At 50.8% G+C, this 19768-nt stretch overlaps 1 protein-coding gene across 2 annotated transcripts in view; it reads right to left on the bottom strand.

The window, feature by feature from the left end:
* Positions 1-19768, bottom strand: part of SCN8A (sodium voltage-gated channel alpha subunit 8) — a 51805-nt gene that overhangs the window by 23447 nt on the left and 8590 nt on the right. The window contains exons 2-12 of one of the 2 annotated variants that reach the window (XM_027699050.1): positions 19016-19345; positions 12151-12269; positions 10266-10355; positions 9939-10067; positions 7976-8067; positions 3900-4121; positions 3488-3551; positions 2963-3104; positions 2120-2326; positions 1591-1878; positions 593-952 (exon numbers count right to left, since the gene is read on the bottom strand). In XM_027699050.1, the coding sequence (XP_027554851.1) occupies positions 593-952; positions 1591-1878; positions 2120-2326; positions 2963-3104; positions 3488-3551; positions 3900-4121; positions 7976-8067; positions 9939-10067; positions 10266-10355; positions 12151-12269; positions 19016-19291 (1989 nt within the window). In that variant the 5' untranslated portion in view covers positions 19292-19345. Of the gene's footprint in view, positions 1-592; positions 953-1590; positions 1879-2119; positions 2327-2962; positions 3105-3487; positions 3552-3899; positions 4122-7748; positions 7841-7975; positions 8068-9938; positions 10068-10265; positions 10356-12150; positions 12270-19015; positions 19346-19768 lie in introns of both variants that reach the window. The other variant, XM_027699049.1, reaches the window with a different exon arrangement.

Raw genomic sequence — 19768 nt, 5'->3', positions numbered from 1 at the left:
GAAGGGAAAGAGGAAGGAGAAGAGGAATGGAAGGGGAAGGGGAAAAGGAGGAGGAAGAGAAGGAGGAAGAGAAGGAAGAGGAAGAAGAGGAGAAGGAAGAGGAGAAGGAGGAGAGGAGGAGGAGGAGGAGAAGGAGGAGAGGAGGAGGAGAAGGAGGAGGAGGAGGAGGAGGAGAAGGCGGAGGAGGAGAGGAGGAGGAAGAGGGAGAAGAGAAGGGAGAGCAGAAGAGGAGAAGTAAGAGGAGAAGAGGAGAAGTAAGAGGAGAAGAGGAAGGGGAGAAGGAAGAGGAGAAGGAAGAGGAGGAGAAGGAGGAGAGGAGGAGAAGAAGGAGGAGGAGGGAGAAGAGAAGGGAAAGCAGAAGAGAAGTAAGAGGAGAAGAGAAAGAGGAGAGGAGGAAGAGGAGAGGAGAGGAAGAAGAGGAGAGAAGGAAGAGGAGAAGGAGGAGGATGAGAAAGGAGAGGAGAAGAGGAGAAGTAAGAGGAGAGGAGGAAGAGGAAGAGGAAGAAGAGAGGAGGAACAGGAGCAGATCCCACCGCGTGCTCCGAGCTCGGGGACCCCTCCCACCGTGCCGTGCCCCCCCTTCCCCTCTCACCTCGGGCAGGATGCGGCCCCCGGGCATGCTGGAGGGGGGCCCCCCGATGAGGGACACGACGCCGTTGCAGTCCACGGTGCTGTTCCTCTTGACGTTGCGGCGCAGGGCGGGGAAGATGCGGGAGGAGCGGCTGCCCTGGCTGTAGCCGCTGTAGCCGCTGTAGCTGCTGCGCCGGTCGCGGCCGCGGATGGGGATGAACAGCGAGTCCCGGCGGCCCTCGCTCTCCTCCACCGTGCTGTGCTCGTCGTCGGCGAACTCGTTCTCCGAGCCCGGGTCGCGGAAACGGCCCTTGTAGCTGAAGATGCTGCTCCTGCTGTTGTGGCGGGAGAGGAACGGGGAGCCCGGGATGCTGAGGAGAGACTGGGGAGGGGAAGGGGGAGGACAGAGGGGTGAGCGGGATGGGGACGATGGGCTGCCGGGCTGCTACAGACTCATAGGACAGTTTGAGGTGGGAGGGACCTTAAAGATCATCTCATTCCCATCCAACCCCTGCCATGGGCAGGGACACATTCCACTGGACCAGGTTGCTCCAACCTGGCCTGGGACACTCCCAGGGATGGGGCAGCCGTATCTTTTCTGAGCCTCCCCACCCTCCCAGGGAGGAATTTCTTCCCAATCTCCCACCTAACCCTGCCCTCTGGCAGTGGGAAGCCATTCCCCCTTGTCCTGGCACTCCAGGCCCTTGGGAATAGCCTCCCTCCACGTGTTTCCCTCCCCTCTCCAGGTCTGCACAGACCATCACCCCTCACTCGTTGGCTGCACTGGGAGAGCTGCTCCCTCCTGGCTGGTTGAGCTGGCTCAGAGAAGGAATTAACTGGCTGGATTCCCTTCCCTCAGGAACAATTCCTGCTGGGGGAAGTAAGGGCTGTAAACCCAGGCCCTAAGTGTCCTCCTGATCTGCTGGGAGCAGGTCCCTGGACATGCCAACCAGGATTTAAACCAGAACATTATCCTGACCTCCAGCAAGCACAAAAATCAGTGAAGGGAGTTAAAACTACCTGGTTCATGATGGAAAACTTCCTTCCCAGCCTGTTATCCGGCAGCCTGAACGCTTTCCTCCTCATGCCATCCTCGGATTCTGACTTGAACACCTTCTCAGTGTCACACTTCTCGTCTCCCTCCGACAGCTCCTTGTCCTTCCGCTTCTTCCTCCTGTTCCGCCGCTCCTTGGCGCTCTTGGAGCTGAGTTTGGAGATCTCTGAGGAGCTCCTGGACATCCTCCCCCCACCATCATCCTCCACAGCTTCTTCAGAGACCGTCCCGGCCGAGGTGACCATGGCAGCAGCCTGAGGGGGGGAGGCAAGAGAAGGGAAAATAAATCACATTTTTCCATGATTAATGCTCCGTTTTCTGCTGGGAGGAAGAGTTTGGCTCAGTGCACGTGAGCACAAGTCTAGCCCAGGTTGCTCCAAGCCCCATCCAAGCTGGCCTGGGACATTCTCAAGGATGAGGCAGCCACAGCTCCTCTGGGAAATCCCTTCCAGTGCCCTCACCACCCTGACAGGGAGGAATTTCTTCCTTCCTCACCTGTGCCTCTTCCTGCTGCTTTTTCAGCTGCTCCAACATGGCTTTGAACTCTGCCTCCTTCTGCTCTGCCTCCTCCAGCGTCGCCTGGTTCTGCTCCTCGTAGGCCATGGCCACCACAGCCAGGATCAGGTTCACCAGGTAGAAGGACCCCACGAAGATCACCAGCACAAAGAAGATCATGTAGGTTTTTCCTGCCGCTCGTAAGGTCTGGAAGTGGGAAAAATAACGGCAGAGGGATCAGAAAAGGGAAAGGGAGGCGATCCCAGGCCCCGAGTTTCTTGACCTGGATGTTTCTGAGAAAATCCAGCAGTGCTGAGTGTTTTAAGCTCAGCACTTCCCCTGCAGAGCACTGGAAGCTGCACATTGAACACAAAAGGTGACATCCCCCTTCCCCTCTGGAGGGAACATCCAAGGGGTGCAGACTGAGAGGGGTTCAGAGGCACAGAGTGAAACCCAAGGCTCAGGCTCCCTCAAAACGAACCAAAGCGAGGAAAAAGCCACTTCATCAAGTCCCCAGAGCACCCTCAGGTCACCAGGGAAACCTGTGCCCTCCAAAGGGCCCGAGCACCTCCTGTGAGCAGAGCTGGGCTCCCACCAGCTCCTGCAGCGGGTGCTCAGGTTCCTCCAGAATTAATTCACAGCTCAGCTGGACCCACCAGCCCTTCTGGACTCCAAGCCCAGCACCTGCTGCCAGGTGACATCCCCTTCCTCCTCCAACCCAACACCTCACTGGGCAGCTGCTCCTTCAGAGAAAAGGATAAAATAAAGCTTCTCCCACTCCCCTTTCCTGGTTTATCCCCGAATTCTCATCGTGTGAGAGCCAGAAGCGAAGCATTTACTCACTAATTGATACAAGTTTTCCCAGAAGTCCTGAGTCATAAGGCGAAATAAAGCCAGAAAAGCCCAGCTGAAGGTGTCGAAGCTCGTGTAGCCGTAGTTGGGGTTCCGTCCCGCCTTCATGCACGTGTATCCCTCTGGACATTGGCTGGGGAGGGACAACAGCCAGGTCAGGGCGTGGAGAGAGGGACAAAAAGGCACCAGCTTTGGCCAAAAGTGCCTTTAGAGCTGAAGGTCGGGGTGAAAAAACAACTGGAGGCGACAGCACGAGGCAAGTTCCCGTTTCTGATCCTCCACCCACCCTTCTCTGATGATCCCTGAGATTGGATTCAGGGGGAAATGATGCCACTGGCACCACCTGCCCCCTGAGCTGACGTGGAAAACCCACTGCACCAGCAGTGCATCCACAGTTAGAGACAGAAATTATTGAAAGCTGGTGAAATAACACCAGAAGAACAAAGGAAGACACAGAGAATATTCCAAAGGTTTTGCCAGCATTAGCCAAGACCAACAGTGAAGGTCAACACTCACCCTGCATCCGAGCTGTTACCACAGAGCAAAGGATCCGCGGCACCAGGAATCACGTAAAAATTGGCTGAAGAGGATGAAAATGAAGAGATCACAGGTGAATATGTGTGGAGGTAGAAGATTTAACAGACTACGGCACCATAAAACCCTCCACTCAAGAACACCCCCCCCCTCCAAATCCCCCGCTGAGAAATTCATCGGTAAAAACACATTTTGGGCAAAATGCTCAGCTCAAAGAGCACGGCCAAACTCTTTAAAAGGGTTTAAACCTAACGGGGTTCTAAGAAGCTGAAAATTCTCTGGGCACGGGGGGTTTTTCACTGCACAAAGTGACACAAACCACGCTGGGAATCGTGGGCACCTCCCTGAGCTGAAGGAGGAGGTTTTTGGGGAGCCCCAGTGCAGAAACACCTACACATGTTGTTGGTGTACTCCTCCCAGTCGAAGCCCCTGGAGCCATTATCCAGGAAGGTCTCGTTCACATTAATTGGCCAAATCACACACTTGTTCCTCAGGTTGCCCATGAACAGCTGGAGCCCAATGAGGGCAAAGACACTGAGGCAGAAAACTGTCAGGATCATCACGTCCGACAGCTTCTTCACGGACTGGATGAGGGCACCCACGATGGTCTTCAAGCCTGGGGAGAGGGAAAGGAGACTGGAAATCACTCCTGCAGAGGGAAAACACGCTGCAAATCCATCCCAAACCACACAGCACCTCCTAACACCTCCACAAGGGGAAAGGTCCTGGCTACAAACTGTGGGGGCTCCTGGAAACCCCTGTGTGGGGTTGGGTTTTCCAGCTGGGACAAGACCGGGATGGAGGGACCAGCTCAGGGAACGAGCATCAGTCAGAACAAACCCAAACCCTGGTGTTTGTCCCTCAGAATGCTTGAGCTTTGCAGCCAGGCTGAGGAATGTGCTGGGGAATTGCTGCCCTGCACACAGGGGGTGTCAAACAGGGGATGTTAAAATTGGGATTTGCTGCCCCAAACCCCTCGTGGGCACAGCTGGCTGGGTTTGAGCCTGGCTGGCACGGGCTGCAACAGCTCACAAAGGTCAAACACCTTGAAACTCTCCCACCTTGGGTTTCTCCTGCTCATCTGAAGTGTCCCAGCACTTCTCTTCCCCCTGTGGGAGCTGAATTTTCCATTTGGATGGATTTTACCTGGTGCTTTGGGATCCCTCGGGATCCTTGATAGACTCGGCACTAAAAGTAAGCTCAGGCATAGGCCAAGAATCCTTTTGGTTTCTCAAACCAGTCTGGTCTGTGAGAGGAACCCCCCCACCCCAGGAGGGAGGAAGAACTCAGCACTAATTTTTAGGAGACAGGTCTAAACAAGCAAGAATTTTGGAGGCAGAAGCAACACAGATTTAGGGCCCTTTAAACAGCCTTTCTAGTGTTTAGTAGGATAATTCTACGACTTATAAATGAGCAGTGAAAGGAGGAAGGGGGAAAAAAACCATAAATCACAGATCCAGCTGGATTTGGGGCCAGTCAGATCCAACAACATCCCACAATAAACCCCTGACCAGAATCCTTGGTCCCCTCCAACCTTCCCCTTCTGCACCACCAGAGGTTTGAGCCATGTCAGGCACAGAAAGATTCATAAATACATGGTTATAGATACATTCCTTAAGTGGTTACAGATACACTCCTTACAGAGTAACAATTTTTAAAATGTCATTTCCTTCCATTATCCCAACTTTTCCTGGATGCCAAAGCCCTGCCCCGACCCAGAGCAGGTTTTTGCTGTTAGTTCTGGCAGACACATCACCCCCATGCTCATCCCACAGCTCTGCTCTGCTCATGCACCCACAGGCACCAGCCCTCGGGTTCCTGGTTGGGATGCTGCTCAGGAAAAGGGGGGTTTGGAACCAGGACAAAACTGGCAGCAGGAGAGTTCTGGCAACAAACCAGGAACGCTCCAAAAAAACCCACAACTCCAGCAACAGCAGCTCCAGGTTTTCCTGGGTCCTGTGTGCTGCAGGTGTGACAGAGGGGTGTCCCCATCAGATAATTCAGTGTAAGAACTCAAAGGCCAACAGGGAAAATCTCTTGAGGCCATCACAGTCTCACAGGGACCCCCAAGCCATAAGACCAAAGCAGTACTTTGATATTTTAGCTCCCAGGAGCCACAGTCTGCTCCTGTCACACAGATCCATGGAGACCATGGAATTCTGCCCAGTGGCATGGCAGATCCTGGAAATATTTCACATTTTTTATCTTGTCTCAAAAACACACGAATCCCAGTTATTGGTAGAAGGTGTAGTCAGCACTCAAAGCACTAAAACAAGTTTCTCAGTAGCTCAGCACAGGGTTAAAATTCCCATTCCATGTGCTGAAGCAGAAGGGGAATCCCTTTAGGTTTTAATATTCAGTGAAAATCCTTTTCTCCCTGTGAAATGACAGCAGTAAAACCCATAAAGAGCACTTCATGCCTTCACATTAAATAACCCAAAAGGCCAATTACCCAAATGCTTTACATTCCTCCTGTCGTTAGTCCCAAAATCGAGGGGGGTGAGGTTTGTGCAGCAGAACCACACCCGGACAATCCTCCCCCAGAGAGGGATACAACACCCAGGGTTTGGGCATTTCCAGGTGTGTTCAGTGTCCCCAGCACCCAAACAGGGTCCCCTCGGCTGCAAGTGGCAAATCACCCTTTTAATTAAATCAGAATATGCAGCAGATTGTGCCTTTGGTAACAATCAGGGCTGTGCTGAGTTCAGCAGGGCTCAGCCCCACCTCCCCCCTCGCTGCCACTGGAATTCAATTCCATTCCTTTGGAGTTCTGTGGAGGGAATGATCCAGAACTGAGCTGTCCTGCTCCCCTTCCACAGGAAGACAAGGCAATCACACAGTCAGGAACCAGCTCCTTGAAGCTGCACCAGCTCCACTCTGATCAAGAAAGCAGAACAGGCAAATCTGGTTCCAAGGGGGATGTTTCTCTCTGAGCGAGGCAGTCACCACCTGGGGCAGGCTGAGAAAACCCCAGCTGCACCTCAGGCCTGCCCAGGGCACTGCCAGCAGCAATTCCCAGGGATCTTTTCCCTTTAATATCCCCAGACATGAAGGAAGGCTCAGCAGGAACATCACTCCAGCACGTTCTCGTGGGGTGCAAGGGAAGCAGGTGCCACATCAGAGCATCATCATCATCATCACCATCACCATCATCACCATCATCATGCACAACAGGCAGGTGCAGCTGATGGGGTTGGCAGTCTGGGATGGGCCCTACAAATCCACAGGCTCTTCCCTGGCAGCCTGAGGGAGCAGAGCCAGCATTCCATGATCAGGGAATGTGTCAGGGAACAGACCCCAAAGGACCTGCAGAGCAGTCGAGGGGTCACTTGGGGTGCCTGCCCTGAGACAGGCTGAGCACCTGAAAACCTGCTGGTTCCTGTGAGAGCTGAGCCTGGAGACAGAGCTTAAAATCAGGGGCACTTGTGAGAAACCACCCACACGAGGCTTTTCCATGCAAGAATTCAGGATCAGGAAGTGTTTCAGGCCAGGCTGGATGGAGCTTGGAGCGACCTGGTCCAGTGCAAGGTGGAATGAGATGAGCTTTAAGGTTCCTCCCAACCCAGACCATTCCAGAATTCTGGGATTCTCAGTCCATAATGTCTCTGTGTGTCTCATAATAAAAGAAGGGCCCTGGCTCACCCCGTGACACACGGAATGAGATGAGCTTTAAAGGTCCCTCCCAACCCAGACCATTCTGGAATTTTGGGATTCTCAGTCCATAATCTGTGTGTCTCATAATAAAAGAAGGGCCCCTGCTCACCCCAGGACACACAGATGAGTTACAGGTCCAGAAGCAGCTTTGGGAGGCTCAGCCCTGCCAAGTCCAGCTCAGGAAATGGGCAAAAAAAGGTTTTAATCCCGGTTGGGTTTCGCTCTGTTGTTTTACACAGTTATTCCTAAATCTGCAGAAACACTGGTGATAAAGGGGCAAATCCCTGAGCCAGAAACTGCTCAGCCTGAGGGGGAGCCTGAGCCTTCATTCACCTGCAATTAAACTTCAAGCCTGGCTTTAATTGCAGAGATGGGCACAGGGACAGAGGAGTAGGGAATAACAGCCTGTTCATCCCATGATTTGCTGGCCCAGAAGCCTTGATTTCAAACTGTTCTGTCACACAGACTGCAAATCCCATCCCAAAAAAAGCCCAGTGCCATTTGTGAGGAACAAGCAGTGCAGGGAGGGAGGGGAGATGTAGAGAGGAGACACAGGCAAGCCCAGCCTCTGATGCCGAAGGGTTCTCACCTGGAATTACAGAGATAGTTTTCAAAGCTCGGAGAACTCTGAAAGTTCTCAATGCTGAGACATTCCCAAGGTCCACAAACTCTGTGACATATCTGCAATGAGGGAGGTCACACACAAAAAACACCATGACAATACACACACCAAAATAAAACAACAACTACAGACAAAGCAATACATCACTCACAGGGGCCTGTACCCGACAGCTAAAACACCAACCGGGGCCTTACCTGGAATTACAGAAATAGTTTTCAAAGCTCTCAGAACCCTGAAAGTGCGCAGAGCTGAAACATTGCCTAGGTTTACAAACTCTGTTATATACCTGCAGAATTAAACCAGAGTTAATGGCACCGTTGGGGTCTCCTTCCCCTGCATAAATCGTCTGCTTGCAGGACACAGCTCGTGATTTCAAACCCTTCAGGGTGGGCGGGGAGAAGAGAGAGACAGAAAAGTTGCAGAGGCAAAACAGGTTTAAAGTCTCTCCTCTCTGCAACCAGCTCGCCCAGGTGCACCTGGATCCTCACCTGGAATCATGGAATCATGGAATATCCTGGGCTGGGAGGGACCCACAGGGATCAGCCAGTCCAACCCCTGGCCCTGCCCAGACACCCCAACAATCCCACCCTGTCCCTGGGAGCGTTGTGCAAACCCTCCTGGAGCTCTGGCAGCCTTGGGGCCGTGCCCACTGCCCTGGGGAGCCTGGGCAGTGCCCAACCAGCCTCTGGGGGAAGAACCTTTGCCTGAGATCCAACCTGAGCCTGCCCTGACACAGCTCCAGCCCTTCCCTGGGTCCTGTCCCTGCTCACGGGGAGCAGAGGTCGGAGCAGCTCCCTCGGAGTCTCTTTCAGTCTCCTCCAGCTGAACAAACCCAGTGCCCTCAGCTGCTCCTCCAGACCCTTCCCCATCCCTGTGTCCCTCCTTTGGACCCTCTCCAACACCCTCACATCTTTTTGACATTGTGGTGCCCCAAACTTCCTCTACGGGACTTGAAAATTCAACGTCACCTCTGCAGAGGGCAACTGTGGAAGTGTCACATCTGTGAGGTGACACCACCCCGAGCATCCTGGTCTGGTGGAAGGTGTCCCTGCCCACGGCAAGGGGTGCAACTGGGTGAGCTTTAAGGTCCCTCTCAAACCCAAACCATTCCAGGATTCCATGATTTTATGATTCCTCAGTTCGGGGGTTTCAGGTATATTTGCTCCACTCCACGTTTTTAATGAAACATGATCATCTTTGATGCTTTGATTAGCATCCTCCACTTTCATTAGCATCCTTCATTTTAATCAGCATCCTTCATTTCAATCCTTTATGCTCCACTACCTGTTTCTGAGCCACAGGTAGGTTTGATCATCCCCCTTTTCCAGGGGGATAAACCCAAGATACACAGAGAAGAGGTTTAGTGCAAGTTCTATTTTACCCCAATTTAGAGAATATTTCCTCTGTGGGGAGAAACTTTCAAGTGCTCTGAACCCTGGGAAATCTGGCTCCTGAGCCTTCCTACATGATCCCTGTTCCCTCAGACCTTGGTGACCACAGGAGCCCAACAATGTGCACCTGCAACATCCCAAAAATAAATGTAAAAGGGGAAAACTATCTCTTCCACCAGCAACTCAGAGACCACTGACGTGGACCTGGTTCCCATCAGCAGGACTGAGCCAGGATCACCTCAGGGCAATAAGGAAAAACCCAGGAATAAGGAAAAAACCAGTCCTGATGGGACTCAACATCCCCCTGATCCTCAGTGTCAGGCCAGTGGGAGCTGATCTGGCACGAGAGGAAAGAATGAGGAAGGAAAACCAAGTGATTTCCTTTCTTGGGGAATGGGTTAATAACCACAGTTATTAATGGGTTATTAATGGGTTATTAGTGGGGTAATGACTGTCCAACCTCCAGCTGCAGCCCAGGAATATTTAAAACACCAGCCCAAGGAGGAAGGAGAGGTAGAGACTGGGATTTAAAGATATTTGGCTCCTGGTCCTACACTGAGCAGCCCCTCTGGCACGTGAGCCATCAAAAAATCTTGATTAACAACGGCAATTCTCAGAAAATCCTAGGGGTTTTTTCTGCAGCAGCAGCTCCACAGTTTAGAGCTGAGATTCCATCAGGATAAAATCAGGACAGAAATCCCCTTTTCCTTAGAAACCCTCCCTCTTCCCCACAGACCCCGGAGATAAACCTGGAAACACGACTCACGCCATCATGATGACGCTGAAATCCAGCCAGTTCCAAGGATCCCGCAGGAAGGTGAATCCATCTATACAGAAACCTCTGGCAATGATTTTCACGAGTGACTCGAAGGTGTAAATCCCAGTGAAGGTGTACCTGGGGGTGGGGGGAGACACAGGCTGAGAACTGCCGGGAAAAAGGGCATTTTGGCCCCAAAAAATGGGAATGAGGAACCCTCCCCTGCCACCCAAATGGCTCCGAGGGATGATGTGTCCGTGCAAACAGGCAGGGGGAGGAACAGGGAAGGAGCTCAACGTTCTGGGAGGTTCTGACAGCACAAGAGTTGGTACTTACTCCACATTCTTGGACCATTCGGGCGGGTTACTAAAAGTCATGAATACACAGTTGGTCAAAATAGTGCACATAATGATCATGCTAAATACTGTGGGGCAAAGTCAAGGAGCAAAGGGACACGTGGTGGCTCTTTACATCCCCCTCTGGTCCCTAAAAATCACAGAGTGTCCTGGAAAATTCAGCCATTTCCAGGCACGATAAGAGCTGAGATGCTTCCAGCACTCGTGGGAAATAAGGCTATTTATATATTATATACTATATACTAAATATAATATATAATATGCAACATATAATATATAGTGTAATATATAATATTTATATATATGATTTCTATACTACACAATATTTACAATTTATATACTATATATATACTATTGACATAATATATATACTATTTATATACTGTATATACTATTGACATACTATATATACTATTTATATACTATGTACATACTATATATATTATTTATATACTATATATACTATTCAAATACTATATATACTATGTACATACTATATATATACTATTTATATACTATATATGATATTTATATACTATATATACTATTCATATAGTATATATACTATGTACATACTACATATATACCATTTATATACTATATAATACATTTATAGTATAGAAATAGTATTTTAAATTTATTTTCTATTTTCCGGTATGTCTTAGTAATTTAAAAAAAAAATCCCACACCTAAATGAAAAATGTCTCCCCAAATAATTCCAGTGGTTCAGTAACATGAAAATATCTTGTCTGGCCCATGGGAAACCCACAGACATCAGGATTGAGCCTGGAAGAAACCACAGGAGTCCTCCCAAAGCCGTCTGTGCTCCCTCTGTGTGTTTGGGAGCTGGTGCTGGGGACTGACTGGAGGAGGTTGCAGCACAATTTCCCCATTAAAAGTGGATTTTAACCACTCAATTATTAGCACAGCGGTGAAATCCAGCTCAGATCCGAAGCTGTTTGACTTCCAAAATTATTTAAGGAGACTCCAACAGACCTTAGATGGAGACCCAAGAGCCTCCAAGAGCAGCATCTTGGGCTCAGCCTGACAATCTGCATCCCTTGGCTGCATCCCAGCCATCCAGGGGGAGGAAAAGGCCACGAGAACTCACACAGAGCCAAAGGAAACATTCCCAGGTCCACTCTGAAAAGATGGAAAAGCTTTTTCTCCACCTGAGAAGCAGGAATGGAGGGCACAGGAGCCTCTACACCAGCAAATGAGGGTGTTTGTGCTTTAGAGTCACCAGCTAAAATAAATAAATGAACAGGGCAAAGCAGCTCAGTCAATAGAGACATTTTTTCCTCCTAATAACTCCATCAACCAAAAGCCACTGGAGCTGCCTGAGCCCTGCAGAGGAACGTTTTGGAAAAGCTTTGCCATTAGAAGGATGTTTTAGAGATGCCAAAAGAGCAAGAAATCAGTCAGTGCCTAATTACAGACAAGGTGGCTCTGGCTCCTTCTCCAGGTAATAATTCTATTTAATATTTAGTATTTTTTAAAATCCGTTTCAGTTCTATTTAACCATTTCAGCAGCTGTTAAAGCTCAGCTCCTCTTCACATGAAAAACACACCCTTAAATCATATCTGTTCCAAAACTCATCCATGTGAGTGGGATGGGAGAATGGACACGGGGAAAATAAAGGAGAAGTTTCCTTCATTGGATGTGGCTCAAGGACAATAACTTTTCACACAAAAAAAGCAGGTTTTTGTGCATGCTCTGAGGCCAATCCACCTCCCCGGGTGCAGGGCTGTCATTCACAGATGGGAACTGAGCAAAAGACAAATTGGGAGGGAAGAGATTTGACAGGGAAGAGATTTTCAAGGAACACACAAAGGCAAAGAGAACTCGGTAATAAAAAGGATATGAATGTATCAAAATTTTAATAGCTATTCTTCTAAACAGATTAAAAGGACTTAAAATGTACAAGGCAGGTGTGGCACTAAATCGGAAGAGTGTTTTCCCTCTGTTTAGTACTACAAAGGTCTGCAGAGAAACAAAGAGAGAGAGAGTTAATACAGGAAAATCAAAGCAGGAATTGTACTCATTAAAAAAAAAAAGGACAAACAACTTCCATAGTAAAAAACAGCATTTTTTTTAGAGAATAATCTCCTTTACGAAGCTCACATTAGGGTGAGACATACTAGGCCATCCTGGACATCCCTACCAAGACATCCTGGACATCCCCACCAAGAAATCCTGGACATCCCTACCAGGCCATGCTGGACATCCCCACCAAGACATCCTGGACATCCCTACCAGGTCATCCTGGACATCCCCACCAAGACATCCTGGACATCCCTACCAGCACATCCTGGATAATTCTACTCCAAGCATCCATTTCACCAGAGATTTCAGAGCAGAAGCCAAACCTCCCATCCAAACCCATGTTTTCCTCTTCCCCAGCACTGTCACCCCCATCTAAGAGAGAAGAACTGAGGCCCAAACTGCCTCAGGACCAGGATCCAGGAGCGGATCCGGCAGCTGAGCCCTCGCCACGAGCTCCAGCCCCTCCTCACGGCACAGCCTGGGCCTCCTTCCCAAAGAACAGCTCCCACAAGGAATCCTGCTTTCACAGGACAGCACCTCACCTGGAAAGAGAGACTGGCAGGTGAACAGGAGGGAAAGGTGGTGGCAGAGTCCCCCAGCCCAGCAGACACAGGTCACCCCCCGTCCCACCCCAGGCACAGCCCTGGGGCTCCCTGCCCTTAATTAATTAGAGAGAAGTTTGAGATTTGAGGTTCAATTCCTTATACAGAACCTGTGGAATGACTCATGTAAATGGGAGGCAGAACTCCCCAGCCTTACCCCACAGATCCCCCCAATCCATCTCCCCATGGAGCACCGGGAGCATCCCAGGCACAAGTGGACTTCATTCCAGCACCCACCACCCCACTCAGAGGGCAGGAAGCAACTTGTGTGCACTGAGAAGCCAAAGCCCTTTCCCTGGCACCATTTGTCTCATTTTTATCCTCTCCAGGATGGCCCCGGACTCGTCTCCAGCCCCCCGGGTTGGCACAGCCCCGAGTTCCCGGAGCCCAACCCAAGGGAATCCTGGGGCTCCCTGCCAACCCCGGCTTCCCCAGGAGACTCCTCTTAGGAAATTTGTCATTTCCCTCTCCTCGTGAGCAAAACGATGGGTTTGAGTTCGTTTGGCTCAATTAGACCATTGAGCAGTAAATTATTTGCAAAGGAAATCAAAATCAGGTTGTGGTTCAGCACGGAGAGAGAAAGCCTCGTTAGCAGAACCACTAATGCATCCCCACCAAAAGCACTTTAAAGACAGCCCTGGACAGCTCTTCAATTGCAGCATCATGAATTAATGACCAGATCACCTTGGCATGGAACAACCTTCTAAAAGGCCCAAAGTTTTGCAGAACTGCCATTACAAAGTGCTCAAGGGACAACCCAGTTCTAGGAACCAGTTCATTTCCCTTCCCTGACACCACAAACTTTCCAGGACTTGCATCCCATTCGTTTTTAAATCTCTTTTTAAGGCTCTGGAGCAGGACACTGGGATGCTCCTGGGCTCCCAGGACACTGAGATCCCAACTCTCCCACATCTTTTGAGCAGTGGAACCTCTGATGTGCCTGTGCTGAGCATTGTGTGGGTCCAGGTGAGCTGGACAAAGACCTGGGGACTCCATCACCTCCCTGGGCAGCCCCTTCCAAGGCCTGACCACCCTTTCCAGGAAGGAATCCAAGCTGTCTCATCCCACTGCCCACCAACCAGGAACTCCACGTTCTGCTTTGCCCCCTTATCCCTCCCCTGTCCCGTGACTGTACCTAAGGCAGCTCATTTTCTCTCCATGCTCTGCACACATTTCTCCTTTTAGACCATAAAACTTGTGGAGTTATTCCTGCCTGTAAAGCCCATCACCCCTGGGCCCTTCAGCACAACCCTCACACCAATAAAGTGCCCCAATTCCAGTCTGCTCATCGATTCTGATGGTTCCGAGATCCACCATTCCCCTGTGTATCCCATAAAATCCTCAGCAAACCTCCCATTGGTCTCATCAGTAGAAAGAAAAGCCCAAAAGCCAAGAAGTGTTTGGCAATTCAAACCCTCTCTTAGCTTCTCTTTCTGCTGCTGACATATTAAAACTCCATTTCGAAATGGCTGCGAGCTCTTAAAACGTTTGCTGGGTCCGGGCCAAGAACATCCTTAAGAGCTTTTAAGATGTGCTGAGGCAAAGCTCAGAACTTAGAGGAAGGTGATACCTGGAAAAAGGCACTTTGCACTGGGTTTAAGAGCTGGTTTGTGTCTGGTTGAGCCTCCCAAACTCTCAGTTTGTTGTTAGAGCTGCGAAAAAACCTCCGTCCGCTTTAGTTCCCTCAGAGCCCACGTGTTAACAAATCCCTGGAAATGGGGCTCATAAGAAGAAGGAAGATTCCCAGAAGACGAGTTTTCTAAATTAATCTGCAAGATGGTGACTGTGCCAGAGGAGCAGGACAGAACTGATGGAGGGATGGGCAGGAAACGTTGCGGCTCTGGGAAGATCTGAAAACGCTTCTGCTTCCTGAGGGTTTAACGTCGGGCGGCTCCGCGATGGCTGAAGAGTGAGGAGAGGAGTGGGCAGGAGATTTCAGGAGCAAACAGCTTTAGGAACAGCCTCGGAACATATGGAACCAACATTCCTGCAGCAGCGACACGGTGACGGGCTGACACTCAACGCTGAGCAACAGGGAGAGCGACAACTTCCCGGTGACACCCCGAGCAAGTGACTGCTGGAAAATCAGTGTACAGGGAATTCGGGCCCTCTGGGGGCTGAGGAATCACAGACAGAATCAGAGCAGCCCTGGGGAGAAGGACTTGGGGGATCTGGTGGGGGAGAGGCTGGACGTGACCCAGCCCAGAAACACCCCCACGTCAAAGCAAAATATTTCTCGAGTCTGTTTTGTCTCACAGAGTTGTACTTTCTAATACAGAAATCCCATTATTAAATATTTATTTTTATTTTCCCCTTCCTCCAAAAGGGGACAGATTTATTCTTTCTTAGTAACTTACTCTTCACCACTGAAAAGCTTGTGGGGAAAAAAGCATCTGCTACGTTTTGTTCTTGCTTTAACCTCTTGTTTCAAGCCAAATAGTGGGAAAAAAACTTGACTGTTTTGGAATTTAGAAAATAAAACATTCCTGAAAGATATATTTAAAAAAAAAAGTAGATGGTTCAACATGGAATATCAAGAAACTGATTTAGATTTAAATTTTAACAACCTCTTGAACTGCCTGTGCAAGGAAATCCATTCTCTCTCCAACTCCCCATCCTTCCACCATCCCCAGTGGTGCAGATTTAGGGGGTGGCAGCAGAGATTCCATCACTTCCCTGGCCCTGCCACACTCGGCATTCCCTGATCCCAGCTGGGATCCTCGGGGCTGGATCCACACACAGCCAACAGCTCCATCCCACTCTGCCACCAGAGAGGGCAGGACTGACACTTCCCTTCCTTCAACCTTTTCCTTTCCCACTTTTCCTGCTCCTTTTAAGTCAGTTGGAGACACAGAGTGGAAGAAAAAAAACCTCATTAAGCAAGGCCTGGAAAGCAGGGGCTGGGGCTGCTCACACTGGGAGCTCTCCTGAATTTTGCTGGAATGAGGAAGTTCACAAGGAAGTCCCGGCCTTTGGGGGGGTTTTAACTGAAATATTTTGAGTTTGCACAACAAATATCATGGCCAATATTGCTTCAGTGTTGGAAGATCTGGAAAAGGCACCGAGACCCTGAAAACAAGTACAAAAGGCTGATTTCTTGAGGTGGTTCTGACTCTTCCCCCTGCTTTGGGGACTCCACTGGAAGGCAAAGCCCCGGCAGAGCCACCCCCTGTCCCCGCAGACGCCACATCCCAGGGCCAGACGTGGCTCCCAGAGCTGGGCCCTCCCATCCCGGAGATTTTCCCGGGCCCACAGAGCCAAGGTGACATTCTGGACCCGAGGGCCCCCTTCCAAACGGGGCATGTGACTTGGGGAAGCTGCAAGTCACTCCATTGGCACGAAACCTGGAGAGAGAGGGATCCTCAGGTGCTCATCTGCCGGCACGAGGTGACCTCGGACGTCCCAATCCAGCCTCAGATGCTCATGGATGTGTGGACAGTCTTCCTTTTCCCACTGGAATCCACCCACCCAAGCCTCCCCATGGTCTCAACTCCCAGAATATTCAGGGACCTTCTGCTGCCTCACAAGTGGAGCCAACTGCAGGAGCAGGAGCAGCTTCACCCCGTCCCACGGCAAGGATGAGATTCCCACCCAGGGAAGGTGCTTGAGGAAAACAACCCCAGCCTGGGAAAAGCCTGGATGTGGCACTCTGGGCTGGGTGACAGGGCAGGGATGGGTCACAGGTTGGACTCGATGGTCCTGGAGGGCTTTCCCAACCTCAGTGATCCCGGGATTCCGTGACTCCCATTTTGCAAAATGAGCAGAGCAAGGAGCAGCACCTTGGGACAAAACCATTGCTGGGTTCCAGACCCAGGGCTTGTGACTCCCTGGGCCACGGTGCTGTTTCCAGGTCACTCTGTTTCTCCTTTAAATATCAGTTACCAGGCCACTGGAAGTTCAGCTGCTCCCTTAAAATGCAGTTTCAGTTTCCTCAGAGAAACCAAGATCACCGTGTCCTCCTGCAAGGAAAAGCAACCAGCTGATCCGTCCCTGTGCACGCTGCAGAAGCAAAGACCTGTGATGCAAAGCCTTCTGGAGAGGGAGGGGGGGGGGGAAGGAAATCTTGGAAAACTTCCCATGATTCAAGCAGATTCCTGATGATTCAGAGAAGGGCCTTTTTTAATGGCCTTAAAAAAAAAAAGCTGCCTGGTGGGAAGTCACGGACTCCGGGAAGCAGCAGGAAGGACACACCTAAGGAATGGCCACACCTAAGGAATGGTCACAGCGAGACGGATGGAAAGGAACAGAGCAGGAATCCAGTGTCTGTGGGAAGAGCCAGGCCCTGCTCCCAGCACAGGGTTGGGGGGGTTTGCCTCCTATCTCCAGAACTTTCCCTCCATCTCCACACCACGAGCAGGCAACGACTCCTCAAGGAACCTGTGGCACTCCTGGGGGTGGGACAGAGGCTTTCAGGGATGGGAGTGTGGCTGATTTTTCCCTCCAGAAGTGAAAGGTTTATTGATAGCCTTGTGCTGGGAGGCAAAAATGGAGCCTGATGGAGCAGGAGGGGTAAAGGGGTTCCCCTCTGCCTCCTGCTCCTGGTGGGACATGAAGAACCAGGGAGCCTCTGCCCTTTTCTGCTGGAAAAGGGTTCAACAGCCCAACTCTGCCACTGGCACCATCCCTTCAACTACACGGACACAGAGAGGCTCCCAAACCCTTCCTGATGGGATCCCAGTGACATTTGTGACACCCTGGTGGTGGGATGGGCCAAGAGACCCTCAGAGCTGTGAGGGTGGGGAGGCCCTGGCACAGGGTGTCCTGGATCCCTGGGAGTGTCCCATTCCAGGTTGGAGCAGCCTGGGATAGTGGAAGGTGTCCCTGCCCACGGCAGGGGTGGGACTGGATGAGCTTTAAGGTCCCTTCCAGCCCAAACCATCCCAGGATTCTATGAGCCGGTCTCACCAAAAACCAGGGAATACCAGGTTGGTTTAATAAAGAGAAAATATTTGGTTGATAAAGAAAAAAATATTCCTGAGGATAACTACAGTGCCTTTTCCCCCAGGAGCTCCTGGTAATGCATCTCCTGAAGCAGCACATCACCTGGACCCTGGGATCCAACACACACACCACTGAATTCCAAAGCCCTGTGCTGAGCCAGGTCCCGCTCCCAGCACCCCAACACAACTCACCACCACAAATGCAGGAAAGAACAGCCAGTTACACCCAAATCCAGCTGATTCCATGGGAATGACCCCCTGCCAGTCTCAGAGTCCCTTCTTAGCACGGCACAAACTTCTGTCCCATCACACGTTTGTTCCCCAGCACAGGGATTTCACACGCAGCCAATTGTCCCCACTCACATCACAGCTCCTGTCACCCAGGGGCCAGAGCTGCAGCTCCTCCCAGCTCATCCAGCCTCAGTCAGGGATGGCAGCTATCTCAGCTCGCTCCAGTTAAAGTTGTATCGAGGAAAGTCATGAAAATCAACAGCCAAGAACCTCAATTTCAGCCTTCTGATAAAATCCATGACCGTGCTCCTCCCTGTTCCACGACCAGCAGATCCCTCCCCTCCATCTCCAGCAGTTTCCCAACTCACTGCTCCCCTTATTTCTGAACAAACCCCACAAATGCCTCCTGCCACATCACCTTGATTCCAAACGCTTTAAAAATAAAAACTCTCCAGATGAAAGCAAGTTAATTAGTTTCTCTCGCTCCTTTTTCGCCACGATTCTGTGTCCCACTGCTCCAAAACCATCCCATCCAGCCTGAATTCCATGGAAGTGATGAAACACACGCTCAGACCACCACTGTTGCCCCTCAGTTCTATTCTCCTCATTACCCCAATGGTTAAAATTGCCACATTAGCACAGCTTGATCTATTTTTACTTCCCAGACCTTGTTCTCTTAACTCCATCCTTATAATATCAATTAAACCCGATCACATAATACCAATTAAACCTCATAAAAAAACCACACAACAAACCAAACCAGCCCCATCCAAGACTCCATCCTTCGTCTTCTGCTCCAACCATACCCCAAACCTGCCATTTTTTTCCCGAGAGGGGGAGAAAAAAAAAAACAAACAAAAAAAAAGAAAAAAAGAAGGTGCTTTAGTGGCTCCTTTCTCGCCAGACTCACTTTCTGGGTCATATAATAAGGGTCAAAGTCCTCCAGTGGCACAGCAACCAGCCCTTTTGGGATGTCCCCGTAGATGAAAGGCAAATTCTTCCCCGCCTCAAGGTCACTGTTTGGTTTGGGTTTGCTGTCCTCGTCGTCATCCCGGTGGCTGCTGTCCTGCTTCGAGCGCTGCTTCTTCTTCAGCTCGGCGATGTGTTTCTCGATGTTGGCCAGAGACTCCGGAGTGAAGGGCTTGAAACTCTCGGGGCCTGGTGGTGCGAGCAGCCGCGCTGCCATCTTTTCATCCTGCAGCAGCTTCTTTAGCGATGTTGCACCCCGGGCAGGTCAGCTCTGGAGAGGAGGGAGGGTAAAACACAGGGAGAACGTCAGAACGGGCACAGACAGACAGACAGACAGACAGACAGAGCAGGGCAGAGCCACGGGGAGCTCCAGCCTTCAAATCACCTCGGGATCACTGAGGGATCCACAAGGATTGTCCAGTCCAACTCCTGGCCCTGCACAGGACACCCAATAATCCCTGACAGTCCTGCACAGGACACCCCAACAATCCCACCCTGTCCCTGACAGTCCTGCACAGGACACCCAACAATCCCTGACAGTCCTGCACAGGACACCCCAAGAATCCCACCCTGTCTCTCAGAGTCCTGCACAGGACACTCCAACAACCCCTGAGAGTCTTGCACAGGACACCCAACAATCCCCAACAATCCCTGAGAGTCCTGCACAGGACACTCCAACAATCCCCAACAATCC

This window comes from Neopelma chrysocephalum, unplaced genomic scaffold (assembly GCF_003984885.1).
Source record: "Neopelma chrysocephalum unplaced genomic scaffold, ASM398488v2 Primary Assembly neopelma1_136, whole genome shotgun sequence".
In the NCBI taxonomy this organism is placed as follows: domain Eukaryota; kingdom Metazoa; phylum Chordata; class Aves; order Passeriformes; family Pipridae; genus Neopelma; species Neopelma chrysocephalum.
Note: the sequence above shows the minus strand (reverse complement) of the source record. Positions and strands in the feature narration are given on the sequence as shown.